This window comes from Pristiophorus japonicus, chromosome 7, assembly GCF_044704955.1.
Source record: "Pristiophorus japonicus isolate sPriJap1 chromosome 7, sPriJap1.hap1, whole genome shotgun sequence".
Classification (NCBI taxonomy): Eukaryota; Metazoa; Chordata; class Chondrichthyes; family Pristiophoridae; genus Pristiophorus; species Pristiophorus japonicus.
Window position 1 is genome coordinate 180,010,873 of NC_091983.1, and position 20,041 is coordinate 180,030,913.

At 43.9% G+C, this 20,041-nt stretch overlaps 1 protein-coding gene across 4 annotated transcripts in view; it reads right to left on the reverse strand.

Moving 5' to 3' along the window:
• Window positions 1-20,041, reverse strand: part of ascc3 (activating signal cointegrator 1 complex subunit 3) — a 777,147-nt gene that overhangs the window by 274,578 nt on the left and 482,528 nt on the right. For all 4 annotated transcript variants that reach the window (XM_070885599.1, XM_070885602.1, XM_070885601.1 and 1 more), the window contains exons 21-22: window positions 8,846-9,071; window positions 2,533-2,687 (exon numbers count right to left, since the gene is read on the reverse strand). In XM_070885599.1, the coding sequence (XP_070741700.1) occupies window positions 2,533-2,687; window positions 8,846-9,071 (381 nt within the window). The remainder of the gene's footprint in view (window positions 1-2,532; window positions 2,688-8,845; window positions 9,072-20,041) is intronic.

A 20,041-nucleotide genomic window follows, 5' to 3' on the forward strand; every position in this document is an offset into this window, starting at 1 on the left:
AATAAAAATGTGCTTCATTTGTCACAATCTTTTCTTGCCATTTGTATGCATGGAGGCTTGGAGGGTGGGGCGTGATGTCTTCAACAGATGGCCAGGTGAATAGGCTGGCCAGGTGCGTATAATCGATGGCCATCTGATCCATGGAGAAGCCCACTTTCCTTGCAAAGTCATGGGAGCGTTCATTCAGGTCTTCCCTGGACATGCTGAACTTGATGTAGTCCATTCGTTTGTTGTAGAGAGCATCAGTAACCTGGCATTTGCAGCAATGTACCGCAAACTGCGAGATGTTGCATAGATTGCCGACCGGAAAGTGGAAGGAGCTGATAGTATAGAAGTTGAGGGCTGCTATCACTTTCACTGCCACGGACAGCGAAGTCCTGGTGCCGATGTCACCTGCCAGGTATCTCTGCAGGTGGTGGCAGAGTTCCCTCACCACATCCTTGTGGAACCTCAGCCTTCTTAGGCACTGGTCCTTGGATATCTCAAGGTAAGAATAATGTGCATGGTAAACCCTGTGACTGTACAGCCTTCTGCCCCGCCGTTTGGGATCTCTCCACTGGCCAGCATCCACATTTGCCATAAGCCATCTCTGCAGCTGGCACCTTTGAAGTCATCGCTGCAGGACGGCGTGGTATCCGATCACTGCCCTCATAACATTGCAGAGGTAAAAGCGATAAGCTAGTTCCAGATGGTGAGGGCAATAATGTGTCCGAGATGCTAGTACTGAAGCTTAGGAGTCAGTAGCCGCAGGGCGCCAGCACCTTCGAACTGTGCGAGCAGCCAACGCAGCACAGACTGCGAACTCTGTAGGCCGGCTGCAACTCCCTGTAATTAACGCCCTGGATTCATTTCCCCGCCTTGTGCACGCCAACTTTTTCAGGCGTCATCACTGACAGCCGGCAAGTGAGGCGGCCAAAGTGAATTTGGCGAGAGCGGTGCCAAGGAGGTGTTACATGTGTACTGACGTTATGATTTCTATGGCGGTAGTCGGCAGGGCAGCAAATCTTTATGCCCTTGAAGAAGGACAACCAAATTTCCTATCAGGTGGCACCCATGCCTAACGCTGCCAGCCACTCACACCCTGTTGCCGCCTCACTCAGGCGGTATCAGCTGGCAATAGCAACCGAATTGTGACTCCTATGTCCTGATGCTGTCGGCTTGGGCTAGATCAAAAATTCATGACCCAGAGTGAAAAAGCAACAATCACTCTTAGTATGCAAGCAATATATATTGAAAATATGAAACAGTTACAGCATTTTCCCAATTTGGATGAACATCCAATGTATTTTTGTCCATAATGACAGTTCTTTGCGTACGGTTAAAACTCATGCGCATGGAACAAACAGCACCCTCAACAATGAGCTTGAGAGTTAGTTCTTTATAATATCTCTGAACAGAAATCTGAATGGTATTTTGAACTGCTTAGCACATAAAAGTGAAGGCACAAGAAAAAGCAAACTCCTTAAGAAAGGTTAGATTGCATCAGTTTTTGCTGAGGTGTTAATAGTACCACTATAACTGATCTACAGTGTGTTACAAGGTCTATCACAAAGTTAATGATTAGGCGCTGCTTTAGTTTTAATTGCTACCTGAGTTCAAGGGAAATAACTTTAGTTTTGCATTTACAAAAATTAAGCACACATTTTAATAAAGTGCTCAAACAAAACATTTCCTGATTTTAGCGTCAGAAACTATTAAAAACATATGCAGACATATTGTAGAATTTTGATATTCTTAGGGGGAGAAATTGAGCTATTTTGCAAGTCCCGTTAGTTCCCCTGGGGCGCAAATGTGTTTGTGACTGGGCGTGGCGCTGTTAACGACTCCTGCCATATTGGGCGGGGGTTTAGCGGTGGCGTTATGGCATTGCGCCCCGATCTCCTGCGCCCGGAGATCGTGACGTCATCACTGTGCGCATCACCCTGTTAGCGCTCTCACCCCTAAATTGGGTTTCGCCCCCTGTAGCTGCGCCGGGCGAAAACAGCGACAGCTTCAGGGGACGCATACCGGGCGGCACGCCGCTACCAGGGCGAAAATTAAAGGGGAGTTGGCCAACTGCTGAAAAAACCCACACCTTTTTGTTGCCGCTCCGGACGGGGTTTCTTTGCGGGGCTGGGTTATCACACAGCACCCCCGCTCCCCGATGGCCCAGGTAGGTCCTTCTTCTTTGGCAGAGTATGTAGCTTGGGCTCTTCCCTTTAATTGCAGGAAGAGCCCCTCAGACACGTCAGCGCTACGTGGCCAAGTGCGCAGTGCTGCTGAGACAGCCGCCCAGTTACCATATATTATGAGGGTTCATACCATAACAGAAAGTTGAGAAGTGTGGTTAAAAAAAAATCACCTTACTTCAAATTTTTTGCAATCTTTCTTTAACAAATTCCTTTCTGACACCTTAAACTTTATTTTGAGTAAATGAGGTGCAGCATTTCACTATTAGTGAAATGTAGCTGTCAGTCATAAAAGGCTTTAGAAATTGCAAGAAAGTAAGTGAATCTTTGCCTGTACCCCCATCATTTTGGATTTCTTTTTTACCTGGTCATGCCATTTGAAGTCTGGATTGATGGTCAGTCGGACTCGAAGGACAGTGCGTGTGATAGGCTGGATGCTCGCTTCCATAGCTATGGAAGGAATTTCATGGACGCACTGCTTCACCTTTAACCCAATGTTCACATGATGTAACATGTGGCCTACACAATAAAATAAAATTTAATTAAACAAATTCACAGATCTCAAGAAACAATAGACAGGTTTATACTAGCAAACAGTCTAATTGAACATGCAAGTCATATTTCCCTATGACCTATCTTCTAATATTACTTCGCAAACTCCTCTTCAAATGCAGTCTAATCCTGGTCATATTCAAAAATTGAAAATGTAGTTCCTCAGTAGATATACTCAGAGATTACAGAAAGATTTATTTTACAAGAAAAACTATTTTCTGCCCTAAGCAAACTTTTATTCTGAAATTTTCAAATAAATTCTTGTACCATAAAATATTTGCTTAGCTGGTAGGTCAGAAACAAATAAATCGAGTCTCAATGTACTTCCATTACAAATAAACAAACTACTGCTTGTAAAATCTCAGGCAAATACACTCTTGACACTACAAAAATAAACTTAGGCATTAAGTTAAAAGCATCTGGTATTTACTAAAACCCCATTGTTTTGAAGCTTCTATGTAGTTCTCAGATTATATTAGGCACATGTTCACATAACCCCCAGAGTGCCAGCAGGTTCAGGCCTATTTAAGTTTTCAGCTCACACACTGTAGCTCTGAAACAAACGCTATTACAGTAGATTTAGTACTTATTATTAACACTAAACTATAACAGAAAAAAATAAATTGCTTGCTCTGTATTCTCCTTTCCCCATTCACACTCTTATTTTTAATTACATTTTTCTCCCTAACCTATTCTAACTTTATTCTAAATTTTAAAATAATGAGTCATTTATCCTTATCTGCCTTTTTCCTTCCTCCGGTTCCCATATGTTTTGGAGGTAGGAGCACGTGCCAAAAAATTGATTTTTCACTGGCTGTAAAACATCTTTTAATGTTAAGATTACCATGAACATGTCATACACATGACTGGGTCAATCTACGACTCATGAATGCATGCCAAAACAAGAAGGGCTCGGCTGAATGAGTATACTCAACAATGAGACCTAGGGGTAGGTTTTCAACTTGTTGTCCAAGCATTGAGTCCATGAAAATGAAAATCCAACAGGCTGCCTATCCCAACACTAGTTTTACACCTGGGTGGCTAATTGTAAATCGACTCCCTGGAGTGTGACGTCACCTGGGCACATAACCCTGTGACACTGCAAATGATAAATGTTTATGAATGAATTGATGTGCACTTAAGAGTTAACTGTTGATAGTCCGAACTATTTTTAGGTTTAAAAATAAAACAGAAGTGTTAAAAATGTAACATTACTACACAAGTATCAAAGGCGTTTTAAAATGGCAATTGTACATTTTTTTTTCCAGTGCAGATACCCTCACCCTGTCTGAGGTTTGTCACTTTCTGCTTTAGTATACAATATTGGTAAATCAGAGTCCATTCAATAAAGTAAGATCCTAAAATGTTAAGAACCACGCAACATTTCTGCAATTAATATACCATATGAATTTACTTCAAAGTAAATCTCTGGGAAGTCCCTCAATACTTCACCGGAGTAACTGAACCATACTCACATGGAACGTCAGGGGTTTGATTCTAGATCTGTACTGAGTTAACTGTATCGAACCTTAGTTAGACCACACTTAGAATACTGCATACAATTCTGGTCGTCATATTATAAAAAGGAGATAGCGGCACTGGAGAGGGTGCAGAGAAGATTTACAAGGAGGATAGCAGAAATGCGAGGTTATAATTACCTGCATCAGAAAAGGATGAACAGGCTGGGTCTCTTTTTTCTTGAAAAAAGGCTGAGTGCTGACCTAATTGAGGTCTTTAAAATTATGAAAGGTTTTGATAGAGTGGATAGAGAGAGAATGTTTCCACTTTTGGGGAAGAGCATAACTAGAGGCCATCAATATAAGCTAGTCACCAAGAAATCCAACAGGGAATTCAGAAGAAACTTCTTTACCCAGAGAGTGGTGAGAATGTGGAACTCGCTACCACAGGGATTGGTTGAAGCGAATAATATAGATGCATTTAAGGGGAGGCTAGACAAGCATATGAGGGAGAACGGAAAAGGGTCACGCTGATAGATTTAAATGAGGAAAGACAGGTGGAGCATAAGCGCCGGCATGGACTGGTTAGGCCAAAAGGCCTGTTTCTGTGCCATATATCCTATGCAATCCCAACGGATTGATTGTAGGGGCACGATAACTGCCTTGGAGAAAATTGGTTTCCCATATCCGATTACTATTTAGTGATTTCTGTTGGAAGTGCATCTGTGTGAACAGGATCGGACTCCAGTTATGATGCTCTTTATGGTCAATGACATATTGATACACACCCTCAGTTGGATGAGGCATTAGAGAATGCATTGTGTATGTGGGAATGTATCCCTGTAAGGAGTCAATGACTTCAGATTCAGACAGAAGGAGACAACTGACAGTAAAATATGGAAAAATGCAAATCTTTGCAATAAAAGGGCAGGTCAAATCACGTTTTATGCTGTTCCAGCTTTGTAATTTAAACTGACGATATCCAAGAAGCATTCAACAGTGACATTATCAGTAAACATAATAAAGATTAGTCACACAAAGTGACAATAAAATCAAAGTTCAGATTGTTAAATCTTTCAAATTAATCATATTTTAGAAAAGGATACATTCATTTATCAAAATGCCAAATTTTGCAGGTACAATTTGTCCCTGGAATTAAAATGTGTATTTTGTTATTTCAGTGCAATTATGGTATGGGCCTTAAATTCCGGCCTCACTGGGTCCGTACGGAGTGTATATGGACCCGGGCGAGGCCCCACAAAAGCCGGTTTTCGGCATGCAATGCGCATGCACTGAAAACCAGCTTTTCTGATCTATCAAGTTCTGGTTTGACAGATCCAATGCATCTCGGCAGCAAGGACATCCGCATGGGCAAGATTGTGCTATCTGCCCATCTCTTGCCCAGCGAATGTCCTTAATCTCTTGTGCCTGGTAAAAGCAGGCGCATAGCCGACTTTTACCAGCGTAAGAGTTTTAAAACATATAAAAATAACATTTAAAACCACATTTTTCTGTTAAAAACCCTGTTCCATTAAGGTAAGTTTATTTTAAACCCCAATTACAAAAAATCCAAAAAATTTATATTTTTTCTCACACATTTATTAACTTTAATTTAAATTAATGTTAAATATGTGATGTTTTCTTTCTATTTTTTATTTGTGTTTTGGTGTGAGGGGTGTGAGGGGGAGGGTGTTTCACATTCATAAAAATGAGAACTCCTACTTACGGAGTTCCCATTATTGTGAATGAGAATACTGTACCTTCATTGGCTGTCCAGTGTCATATGACTCCAGCTTCTCCCTGCGCACCTCCAAGACGTGAACAAGCTGCGATGCGCAGGGAGAGGAGGCCTCTGACTGGGATCGCTGGAGGGCGCAGCAGCAAAAGGTAGGTGCGGATTTTTGTTAACTATTTTCTGGCGAGCGCCTGCGGGAAGCCCAGCACCGGGATTTCAAGCCCAATAAGTTAATTTTTTTCTTAGATGTGGGACACACTGGCAAGGCAACATTTATTGCCCATCCCTGGTTTCCCTGAATGCATTAAGAGTCAACCACGTAGTATGGGACTGGAGTTACATGTATGCCAAGCCAACTAGGAGTGGCTGAAAGACAGTAGTGAACCAGTTGGGCTTCTATGACAAATTAGCAGCTTTAAAAAAAAAAATCAATTTTCTGGTGCTCCCCACAAATGACCAGATTTACTACATTAAATTTAGCATTTTGCTCTTCCAGTAACATAACCACTAGGCTAGTATACTCTTATTCAGAGGTCTAACTCCATAAATATGTTTAAGCTTGGATATTTTGTATCGCTTTCTTAAGATAATTTAGCCATTAATGATGCTGAATTTTAAAATTTAATCCACTGGATAGACTGCAAACGTTACACCCCTGTTTAAAAAAGGGGAGAGGGATGAATCTGGTAACAATAGGCCTATTAGTGGTGGGAAAACTACTAGAAACCATTGTCAAGGACAAAATCATGACTAACTAACCTGATTTGAGTTTTTTGATGAAGTAACAAAGAGAGTTGATGAAGGTAGTGCAGTAGATATTGTACATTGGACTTACAAAAGCATTTGAATAAGTACCATATAACAGACTTATTCGGCAAAGAGAAGCATATGGTCTTAAAGGTCATAACTGGGGTATGTAATTGGCTAAAGGACAGGAGGCAAAGTAGTGGTAAATGAATGTTCTGACTGGTGAGAAATATGCAGTGGGGTCCCCAAGCGCTCGTTATTAGGACCATTGCTTTTATTGTTATATATAAATGACTTGGGTATGGGGAGTACAATTTCTAAGTTTGCTGACAATACAAAACTTGGCATGTACTAAATGGTCAGCAGGACAGTAGCAGACTTCAGGAGGACATAGACAGATTGGTGAAATGGGCAGACACATGGCAGATGCAATTTAATGCAGATAAGTGTGCAGTGATGCATTTTGGGAGGAATAACATGGAGAGGCAACATAATTTATCTGGTATTATTTTGAGGGGGTGCAAGAGCAGAGGGGACTGGGAGTGCATATTCAAAAATCTTTGTAGTGGCAGGGTAAGTTGATAAGGCGGTTAGACAGTGCATATGATACTTGGCTTTGTAAATAGGAGCACTGAATACCAAAACAAGGAAGTCATGTTAAACCTTTACAAATTGCTGATTAGGCCTCAGTGGAATATTCTGGGCACCACACTTTAGGAAGGATGTCAAAGCCTTGGAGAGGGTACAGAGGACGTTTATCAGGATGATACCAGAGATGAGGGACTTAAGTTATGTGGAGAGACTGGAGAAGCTGGGCTTGGAATCCTTAGAGCAGAGAAGGTTAAGGGGAGACCGAACAGTGGTATTCAAAATTATGAGGGTTCTTTTTTTAAAAAGAAAGTCGGGAGAAACTGCTTCCTCTGGCAAGTGGGTCAGTAATCAGAGGTCATAGATTTAAAATAATTGGCAAAAGAACTAGAGAAGAAATGAGGAGAATTTTTTTCACACAGAAGGTTAACATCTGGAATGTACTATCTGAAACGGCGGTGGAATCAAGATTCCATAGGAACAATCAAAAGGCAAAAGACATGTACTTGGAGGATTATGGCGAAATAGCTGGAATGTGGTACAAATTTGGACTGCTCTTTCAAAAGAGTCGGCACAGGCATGACAGGCCAAATGGCCTCTTTCTGTGCTGTAAGATTCTATTCTATCTGCCAGTAACACTTTTGCATATATGGAAAATTGTGCCCTTTCATTCACTGCTTGCAGTCTAGGTCACACATAGGTTAATGTTTTAGTTGAAGATAAACATAGCTAACAAAAAAAACTGTCAGGTGAATAGTCTATCTGCCTTGCCTTTCAGTTATAGAATATAGATACAAATTTAATAAAACCTAACTCCAATAACAAAACTGAGTAATGAAATGCATCATATATTTTCCAAATTAGTGAGGTTAAATTGTTTCAACCTACAACAAAATTGAAACTTTGCATAGCCCTGTGCTTGATATTGGAGATTTTGTTTTAGATTTAGGCCTTTAAATTATATCATTTGCTCCAGTGAACTCAGTTAACACTAAAAGGCATAACTGCCTGTAGAACCTTAAACTGTGCTCAATTATGAAAAAAAATTCTAACTTTGCAAGAAAACAAAACATTAACTACAGACACGCATTCAACTCCATGGCTAGGGAAGCATTAAAAAAACACAACACAATCAAGGAAATCAATTGGCCGTATCAGATAGTCGAGTAGTGCGTGTGTTTGTATGAAGGGAAATTCTCACAATAAATATATACATGCTCTAGTGTAAAAAGAGACATCCTTTATGTTTGATTTAACCTGTCTAAAGTTTGAATTTTAACCTTATAATTCACCTGACATCTAATAAATTGTGTTTTAACTAAACCATGATTCGTACTTTAAAAGCACTAACTTATCAGTTGCTGTCAAGATGTCAGCTCGTTGCACATTCAAAACAAATCACATGATCGACATGACAACAAAGCAGCTTGTGAAGACACCACTCTCAGTGACACAGCATCATGTGAAACGAAAATTAAGTATTACGAGAACATTTTTGGTTTTGGCTGCTGCAATATAGACTGCCATATTATACCATGACACCTTGAGCTGTTTACCAATATTCTCTGACATTAAAGATTCTTTTAAGATCACTTCACCTATTTCATCCTTGCGCATGTCCTTCATCTTATCTATGGTGAGTTTCTTTTCCTCCAGTTTTGAAAGCACATGACCTGGCAAAACTGAGAACTGGCGTAGTGGATTGCACCATCCCCATAATCTCCTGTCAATTATCTTGCACAAATTCAGCAACCGGTACGTCATTGCAGGCCATCGCCTTCTCAGGGCAACCTCGAAAAGCGCTCGCACAATACGAGCTGCATTCTGCAAACACAGTAAGAACATTTAAATGGTTGGGATTATAGTAAAAAAGACTCTGCACTGATATTAGCATCAGTAATACTGCTGAAAAAACACCAACTGAAATAACTTGCAAAGTTAGCAAAACTCTTAACTGCGAGCTTAACCAAATTCATTTTATCAACTGTAAAATCCACTGTGCAATGTTGTTAAAACTGAGTCAACATATATCAGCAAAGTATAAATAAAACCTTATAATGATGATAGTTTCCTGATTATTATATCAGCAACATTTAATAAAGTATCACAATATGCTTTCAGTGACTACGAATCTGAATGTCCTTGCACATTATTGCACTTTAGCAATTTTCTGGAAATAAGCAGCTCAGTAATTCTAGTGGTGGAATATTTGAATTGTATTCAAAGAGCTGAGGTTTAAATTCCAGCCACCACTGATGTTCAAACTTGTGTACCCTCTAGGGACAGGTTCCATTACTACAGGTTTGGAAATACAGAAGTCATATTTTTTGGGCCACATTATTACTTACCAGCTACCCTTTCACTACTTCAGCAATTGTACATCCCTGTCTGGAGTAAAAATTAAATGGGGAAGGTGGCTCAACCGTGGCTAACAAAGGAAATTAAAGGATAGTGTTAAAACCAAAGAAGAAGGCATATAAATTGGCTAGAAAAAGCAACAAACCTGAGGACTGGGAGAAATTTAAAATTCAACAGAGGAGGACTAAGGTTTTAATTAAGAGGGGGAAAATAGAGTACGAGAGGAAGCTTGCAGGGAACATAAAAATTGACTGCAAAAGCTTCTATAAATATGTGAAGAGAAAAAGATTAGTGAAGACAAATGTAGGTAGGTCCCTTGCAGTCGGATTCAGGTGAATTTATAATGGGGAACAAAGAAATGGCAGACCAATTGAATAAATACTTCGGTTCTGTCTTCACGAAGGAAGACACAAATAACCTTCCGAATGTACTAGGGGAAAGTGGGTCGAGTGAGAAGGAGGAACTGAAGGATATCCTTATTAGGCGGGAAATTGTGTTGGGGAAATTGATGGGATTGAAGGCTGATAAATTCCCGGGGCCTGATAGTCTGCATCCCAGAGTACTTAAGGAAGTGGCCCGAGAAATAGTGGATGCATTGGTGATCATTTTCCAACAGTCTCTGGATCAGTGCCTATGGACTGGAGGGTAGCTAATGTAACACCACTTTTTAAAAAGGGAGGGAGAGAGAAAACGGGTAGTTATAGACCGGTTAGCCTGACATCAGTCGTGGGGAAAATGTTGGAATCAATCATTAAGGATGAAATAGCAGCATATTTGGAAAGCAGTGACAGGATTGGTCCAAGTCAGCATGGATTTATGAAAGGGAAATCATGCTTGACGAATCTTCTGGAATTTTTTGAGGATGTAACTAGCAGAGTGGACAAGGGAGAACCCAGTGGATGTGGTGTATTTAGACTTTCAAAAGGCTTTTGACAAGGTCCCGCACAAGAGATTGATGTGCAAAATCAAAGCGCATGGTATTGGGGGTAATGTACTGACGTGGGTAGAGAACTGGTTGGCAGACAGGAAGCAGAGGGTCCTTTTCAGAATGGCAGGCAGTGACTAGTGGAGTGCCGCAGGGCTCAGTGCTGGGACCCCAGCTCTTTACAATATACATTAACGATTTAGATGAAGGAATTGAGTGTAATATCTCCAAGTTTGCAGATGACACTAAACTGGGTGGCAGTGTGAGCTGTGAGGAGGACGCTAAGAGGCAAAGGGTGACTTGGACAGGTTAGGTGCGGTTATCCATTTTGGGGGCAAAAACACAAAGGCAGAATATTATCTGAATGGCGGCAGATTAGGTGAAGGGGAGGTGCAACGAGACCTGGGTGTCTTGGTTCATCAGTCATTAAAAGTTGGCATGCAGGTACAGCAGACGGTGAAGGTGGCAAATGGTATGTTGGCCTTCATAGCTAGGGGATTTGAGTATAGGAGCAGGGAGGTCTTACTGCAGTTGTACAGGGCCTTAGTGAGGCCTCACTTGGAGTATTGTGTGCAGCGAAGGTTCACCAGAATGATTCCAGGGATGGCTGGACTGTCATATGAGGAGACTGGATGAACTGGGCCTTTATTCACTGCAGTTTAGAAGGATGAGAGGGGATCTCATAGAAACGTATAAAATTCTGACAGGATTGAACAGGTTACATAGAAAGATAGAAAATAGGTGCAGGAGGAGGCCATTCTGCCCTTCAAGCCTACACCGCCATTCAATGAGATCATGGCTGAACATTCCTGCTTTCTCACCATACCCCTTGATCCCCCTAGTAGTAAGGACTACATCTAACTCCTTTTTGAATATATTTAGTGAATTGGCCTCAACAACTTTCTGTAGTAGAGAATTCCACAGGTTCACCACTCTCTGGGTGAAGAAGTTTCTCCTCATCTCGGTCCTAAATGGCTTACCCCTTATCCTTGACCCCTGGTTCTGGACTTCCCCAACATTGGGAACATTCTTCCTGTATCTAACCTGTCTAAACCAGTCAGAATTTTAAACGTTTCCATGAGATCCCCTCTCATTCTTCTGAACTCCAGTGAATACAAGCCCAGTTGATCCAGTCTTTCTTGATATGTCAGTCCCGCCATCCCTGGAATCAGTCTGGTGAACCTTCGCTGCACTCCCTCAATAGCAAGAATGTCCTTCCTCAAGTTAGGAGACCAAAACTGTACACAATACTCCAGGCCTCACCAAGGCCCTGTACAACTGCAGCAACATCTCCCTGCCCCTGTACTCAAATCCCCTCGCTATGAAGGCCAACATGCCATTTGCTTTCTAAACCGCCTGCTGTACTTGCATGCCAACCTTCAATGTCTGATGTACCATGACATCCAGGTCTCGTTGCACCTCCCATTTTCCTAATCTGTCATCATTCAGATAATAGTCTGTCTCTCTGTTTTTACCACCAAAGTGGATAACCTCACATTTATCCACATTATACTGCATCTGCCATGCATTTGCCCACTCACGTAACCTATCCAAGTCACTGCAGCCTCATAGCATCCTCCTCGTAGCTCACACTGCCATCCAACTTAGTGTCATTCGCAAATTTGGAGATACTACATTTAATCCCCTCGTATAAATCATTAATGTACAATGTAAACAGCTGGGCCCCAGCACAGAACCTTGCGATACCCCATTAGTCACTGCCTGCCATTCTGAAAAGTACCCATTTACTCCTACTCTTTGCTTCCTGTCTGCCAACCAGTTCTCAATCTATGTCAGCATACTATCCCCAATCCCATGTGCTTTAACTTTGCACATTAATCTCTTGTGTGGGACCTTGTCGAAAACCTTCTGAAAGTCCAAATACACCACATCAACTGGTTCTCCCTTGTCCACTCTACTGGAAACATTCTCAAAAAATTCCAGAAGATTTGTCAAGCATGATTTCCCTTTCGCTAATCCATGCTGACTTGGACCAATCCTGTCACTGCTTTCCAAATGTGCTGCTATTTCATCCTTAATAATTGATTCCATCATTTTACCCACTACTGATGTCAGGCTGACCGGTCTATAATTTCCTGTTTTCTCTCTCCCTCCTTTGATAAAAAGTGGGGTCACATTGGCTACCCTCCACTCCATAGGAACTGATCCAGAGTTGATGGAATGTTGGAAAATGACTGTCAATGTATCCGCTATTTCCAAAGCCACCTCCTTAAGTACTCTGGGATGCAGTCCATCAGGCCCTGGGGATTTATCGGCCTTCAATCCCATCAATTTCCACAATACAATTTCCCGACTAATAAGGACTTTCCTCAGTTCCTCCTTCTTACTAGACCCTCTGACCCCTTTTATATCCGGAAGGTTGATTGTGTCCTCCTTAGTGAATACCGAACCAAAGTACTTGTTCAATTGGTCTGCCATTTCTTTGCTCCCCGTTATGACTTCCCCTGATTCTGACTGCAGGGGACCTACGTTTGTCTTTACTAATCTTTTTCTCTTTACATATCTATAGAAGTTTTTGCAGTCCATTTTAATGTTCCCTGCAAGCTTCCTTTCGTACTCTATTTTCCCTGCCCTAATCAACTCTTTGTCCTCCTTTGCTGAGTTCTAAATTTCTTCCAGTCCCCAGGTTCGCTGCTATTTCTGGCCAATTTGTATGCCACTTCCTTGGCTTTAATACTATCCCTGATTTCCCTTGATAGCCACAGTTGAGCCACCTTCCCTTTTTTATTTTTACGCCAGACATGGATGTACAATTGTTGTAGTTCATCCATGTGGTCTCTGAATGTCTGTCATTGCTCATCCACTGTCAACCCCTTAAGTATTATTCGCCAATCTATCCGAGCCAATTCACGCCTCATACCTTCAAAGTTACCCTTCTTTAAGTTCTGGACCATGGTCTCTGAATTAACTGTTTCATTCTCCATCCTAACGTAGAATTCCATCATATTATGGTCACTCTTCCCCAAGGGGCCTCGCACAACGAGATTGCTAATTAATCCTCTCTCATTACACAACACCCAGTCTAAGATGGCTTCCGGCCCAGTTGGTTCCTCGACATATTGGTGTAGAAAACCATTCCTTATGCACTCCAGGAAATCCTCCTCCACCGTATTGTTTCTGGTTTGGTTAGCCCAATCTATATGCATATTAAAGTCACCCATGATAACTGCTGCACCTTTATTGCATGCACCACTAATTTCCTGTTTGATGCCCTCCCCAACATCACTACTACTGTTTGGAGGTCTGTACACAACTCACACTAGCGTTTTTTGTCCCTTGGTATTCCGTAGCTCCACCCGTACCGATTCCACATCATCCAAGGTAATGTCTTTCCTTACAATTGCATTAATTTCCTCTTTAACCAGCAACGCCACCCCGCCTCCTTTTCCTTTCTGTCTATCCTTCCTAAATGTTAAATACCCTTGGATGTTGAGTTCCCAGCCTTGGTCACCCTGGAGCCATGTCTCCATGATGCCAGCCACATCGCATTCATTAACTGCTATCTGCACAGTTAATTCGTCCAGCTTATTCCGAATACTCCTCACATTGAGGCACAGAGCCTTCAGGCTTGTCTTTTTAAACACACTTAGACCCTTTAGAATTTTGCTGCAAAGTGGCCCTTTTTGTATTTTGCCTTGGGTTTCTCTGCCCTCCACTTTTACTCATCTCCTTTCTGTCTTTTGCTTCTGTCTCCATTTTGTTTCCCTCTGTCCCCCTGCCATATTAGTTTAATTCCTCCCCAACAGCACTAGCAAACACTCCTCCTAGGACATTGGTTCCAGTCTTGCCTAGGTGCAGACCATCCGGTTTGTACTGGTCCCATCTCCCCCAGAACGGGTTCCAATGCCCCAGGAATTTGAATCCCTCCCTGCTGCACCACTGCTCAAGCCACGTATTCATCTGAGCTATCCTGCGATTCCTACTCTGACTAGCACGTGGCACTGGTAGCAATCCCGAGATTACTACTTTTGAGATCCTACTTTTAAAATTTAGCTTAGATGCGTGAAGAATGTTCCCGATGTTGGGGAAGTCCAGAACCAGGGGACATAGTCTTAGGATAAGAGGTAGGTCATTTAGGACTGAGATGAGGAGAAACTTCTTCACTCAGAGTTGTTAACCTGTGGAATTCACTGCTGCAGAGAGTTGTTGATGCCAGTTCAATGGATATATTCAAGAGGGAGTTAGATATGGCCCTTACTTCGAAGGGGATCAAGGAGTATGGAGAGAAAGCAGGAAAGGAGTACTGAGGGAATGATCAGTCATGATCTTATTGAATGGCGGTGCAGGCTCGAAGGGCCGAATGGCCTATTCCTGCACCTATTTTCTATATTTCTCATTCACTAGAAAGTACTCGTTAAAAGAACTTACGCACAGGCATCTTCCACTCCGTCAGTATGAAGTTCGGGACCTGGAATGTCAGGACCCTCATGGACAATTCCTACAGCAACAGGCCGGAATGCCGCAGCGCCATAATTGCCCGGGAACTCAAGACGTTTTGACATTGACATCGCCGCCCTAAGCGAGACCTGGCCGGCAGGGGAAGGGCAGTTGAAGGAACATGGTGGAGGTTACACCTTCTTCTGGAAAGGGAAACCAGAGGCAGAATGCTGCCTTCACGGAGTCGGCTTTGCCGTCAAGAATGAGCTGATCAACCGCCTCAAAGACTCCCCCTGTGGGGTCAACAAACGCCTCATGACTCTCCGTATCTCCCTATCTCGGAACCAATGTGTCACAGTCATCAGTGCGTATGCCCCCACACTCGATACCACGGATGAGGCGAAAGAGGGTTTTTATTCGAACCTCGAGACATCCTTGTCCCGTGTTCCCACGGGCGACAAATTGATCCTCCTGGTTGATTTTAATGCCAGGGTTGGCAAAGACACAGCCCTCTGGGGAGGTGTCATTGGCAGAGAGGGGGTAGGGAAAGCCAATTCCAGCGGTACCTTACGCCTGCCAAAATGTGTAGAACATGAACTCCTCATCACCAACACGCTGTTCCGCCAGAGGGACAAATACAAGGTATCGTGGCAACACCCTTGCTCCAAACACTGGCACCTGCTTGACTATGTCATCGTCCGAGCCAGGGATCGCAAGGATGTGTGCATCACCCGCGCTATGACAGGAGCTGACGACTGCTGGACGGACCACCGCCTAATCCAATCCATCATCAACATTAACATTGCCCCAAAGCAGAGGGGACAGCAGAAGCAGTTCCGCAAAAACGTTAATGCCGGGGCACTTAGAGACCCAGCTAAGAGAGCCCTATACAACCAGCGTGTCACAGCCAATCTGGCGTGCCTTGATGACCCTAAGATACTGAACCTCCATAGTGCTTGGTCTGCCCTCTAGGCCTCTATAACCAGTGCCTGTGAAGAGACACGTGGTCACTCATCCAGAAAACATTAGGACTGGTTTGATGAAAACGATCAGGTGATCGAAGAACTAATAGATTGCAAGCGCGAAGCATTTCTGAGCCTCAAGCAACAGTCGGGAGCTGCAAAACAACATTACAGACGGCTCAAGGCTCATGTCCAACAAAAAACTTGGGACCTAAAGAACAGCTGGTGGATGGAGAAAGCACAGGAGATACAACAACTGGCCGACAGCCACGATATGCGAGGATTCTTCACTGCAGTCAAGGCCACCTATGGTCCAAACTCCCAAGGCCCCACCCCACTCCTGGCCAAGAACGGGGAAATACTCATCAAGGACACCGAGGCTGTCAGGGCCCGATGGAAGGAGCACTTTGAAGATCTCCTCAATCAAGACTCTGCCTTTGACTCGAGTGTTCTCGATTCCATCCCGCAGCATGCCACCCACCACCAACTCAGTGAAACTCCAACGTTGCACGAGGTAGGCAAAGCTATAAAACAGCTTAAGAATAACAAGGCTACGGCTGTGGATGGAATCACTACTGAGGCGCTAAAATATGGCGGAGAGGCGCTGTTGGCGCGGATACATGACCTCATCTCTCTCATTTGGAGGGAGAAGAGCATGCCGGGAGATCTCAGAGATGCAGTGATTGTGATAATTTTTAAAAAGGGGGAAAAGTCCAACTGTGGCAACTACAGGGGAATCTCCCTGCTTTCAGCCACTGGGAAAGTTGTCACTCGAGTTCTCCTCAATCGTCTTCTCCCTGTGGCCGAGGAGCTCCTCCCGGAATCACAATGCGGATTTTGTCCCCCACGGGGCACGATCTTTGCAGCGCGCTAGTTGCAGGAAAAATGCAGGCAGCAGCGCCAGTCTTTATACATGGCCTTTTTCGATCTTACAAAGGCTTTTGACACTGTCAACCGTGAGGGTCTATGGAGCATCTTCCTCCATTTCGGATGCCCCCAAAAGTTTGTCAACATCCTTTGCCTGCTTCACGATGACATGCAGGCAGTGATCCTTACCAACGGACCCATTACAGACCCAATCCACATCCGGACCGGGGTCAAACATGGCTGCGTCATCGCCCCAACCCTCTTCCCAATCTTCCTCGCCGCCATGCTCCACCTCACAATCAACAAGCTCCCCGCTGGAGTGGAATTAAACTACAGAACCAGTGGGAAGCTGTTTAACCTGCACCGCCTCCAGGCCAGGTCCAAGATCACTCCAACCTCTGTCGTTGAGCTGCAGTATGCGGACGATGCCTGCGTCTGTACACTTTCAGAGGCTGAACTCCAGGATATAGTCAATGTATTCACTGAGACATATGAAAGCATGGGCCTTACGCTTAACATCCGTATGACACAGGTCCTTCACCAGCCCGTCATCCCCGCACAACACTGCCCTCCAATCATCAAGATCCACGGCGCGGCCCTGGACAACATGGAATATTTCCCATATCTCGAGAGCCTCTTATCAACAAAGACAGACATTGATGCGGAGATTCAGCATCGCCTCCAGTGTGCCAGCGCAGCCTTCGGCCGCCTGCGGAAGAGTGTTTGAAGACCAGGCCCTCAAATCTACCACCAAACTCATGGTCTACACGGCTGTAGTAATACCCGCCCTCCTGTATGGGTCTGAGGCATGCACAGAATGTACCGAATGCATCTCAAGTCGCTGGAGATATATCACCAACGATGTCTCCGCAAGATCCTGCAAATCTCCTGGGAGGACAGCCGCACCAACATCAATGTCCTCGACCAGGCTAACATCCCCAGTATTGAAGCACTGACCACACTTGATCAGCTTCGCTGGGCAGGCCACATAGTATGCATGCCAGATACGAGACTCCCGAAGCAAATACTTTATGCGGAGCTCCTTCATGGTAAAGGAGCCAAAGGAGGACAGCGGAAACATTATAAAGGACACCCTCAAAGTCTCCCTGGTAAAGTGCAACATCACCACTGATACCTGGGAGACCTTGGCCGCAGACCGCCCGAGGTGAAGAAAGTCCATCCGGGAGGGCGTTGAGCTCTTTGAGTCTCGACGTAAGGAGCACCAAGAGGCCAGGCGCAGGCAGCGGAAGGAGCGCGCGACAAACCAGCCCTACCGACCCCTTCCCCCGACGAATGTCTGTCCCACCTGTAACAGGGTCTGTGGCTCCTGTATCGGACTGTTCAGCCACCAAAGAACTCACTTAGGGAGTGGAAGCAAGTCTTCCTCGATTTCGAGGGACTGCCTATGATGATGATGATGATAAAGTACAGAAATGAGAGGAGGAAATTTTAAAGAAAAAAATATTGAGATAAGGGACAAGATAACATTTGGAGTATTAGGCGATTTATATCATGATCCCTGTGGATACCAATATGTATCAAGATTCCTGTGATTATAAATTTACATTTGTATATCGTATTCCACGATTTCAGGACATTCCAAAGTACTTCACAACCAATTAAGTATTTTTTGATGTGAAGTAACTGTTTTAATGTAGGGCAATGTGGCACACAGCAAGTCCTACAAATATCAATGATATAGATGACCAAATAATCTGTTTTTTTTGATAAAGAAAGTTGGTTGAGGGTTACAATGTTGGTGTAGAGACCGGGAAAACTCCCCTTAGTCTTTGAATAGTGTCATAGGATGCTTTATATTCACCCGAGAGGGCATATAGGACCTTGGTTTAATGTCTCATCCAAAAGATGGTACCTCTGGTAGTACAGCATTCCTTCAGTTTGTCACGAACCTCAGTGCGAGTTGCAACGAGTAGTATAACTTGGGTTTGCAAGGTCCGCAAATACTAGTCTAATACTTGTGGTTGAAGTATAGCTGCTGCCTAAATTACAATGAAACAATTGCTGTCGCTTGTCCGAAGTTAATGAATGTAGTTATTATGTTAGTTCAACCCTCGGTCACGATGGGAACAAGTAACTCTGTCCAGCTCCCTGATATTACTATCACTCATTGGTTAAATAAAAATAAACGAATAAATAAAAAGTTAAAATTAAAAAATTTTAAGATGATGAGCGACTCTGGGGGAGAAATTTGCATCGTTTGCGCTGCCCATTATGGGAAGGAAACGATTTCTCGCCTGGGGCAGCTACTGCCTCCTGCGAAATTCCGCGGGAGTTTGGGGAGGCGCAAAAGTGGTAGCGCCCCAGGCCGCTGCGGTGGTGACAATGACATCATCGCTGTGTGCAACAGTGAAATTTAGTCGTCGCCCGTGAGGCTTCCACCGGCGACGACAGCGCCAGCTTCGCGGGTCGCAAATCGGGCCGTACTCCGCTCGTGGGGTGAAATTTAAAGGGGAGGTGCGCTGCTGACTTTTTGCAAAATGGCCAACCTTTCAATGAAGATTTTGCGGGCTCCGTGGCGCGATGCTGCAGCACGGCACTGTGCTTCTGTGCCGGGCTGCTGCCATGGCACCTTGCTCCCCCGGTGGCGAAGAGGAGACCCTTCACCCCACTGCAGAACTCACAGCATGCCCTCCCCTTTAACAGAAGGGGAGGACCCTGTGCTCAAGGCCAGCATAACACTGGAAAATTCCCACCCTTAGTGCCTCGGTCCCGCCCCCGAGAGGAAATGGAACATCTGACATTACGCTCCACTTTCTCTCGGGGGAGGTACCCCCAATTTCGCAGCTCTTGCAGGACTTCCTCGCCGTGCGCAGGATGTCCTGCCTCACCTCGGTTACCGCCGCCAAACCAAATTTCGACCCCTCTGAGTTTTTCATTGAACAGAATTTGAAATTAGAGAATGGGCCATATCCATGTTTTTATATTGTAGTCGTGTGCAAATGCTTTTTGCAAGGGGAAATGTTTAGTAATTCGGTCAAGATACCTTATCAGTGCTCATCTTAAGCAGCCTCCATGCTTTTGGTAACAAATCATTTGCTCCAACAGTTAGGAACACTGATATAGCAGTGAGAAAGGAGAGGCAGTACTGCATCTTCAATGCTCACATCATGGTCTGTTGGCCTCCAACTTGGGGACTCGGCATAAAACCCTCAATCACAGTTCTGAAGAAAGCCCTTGCACTACACAAGATCACTTCTGTTTTTATTAACTAACTCTCAAAATGATAGGAAGAAAAAAAAAAAATCAAGTTTGCCACCCAGAAA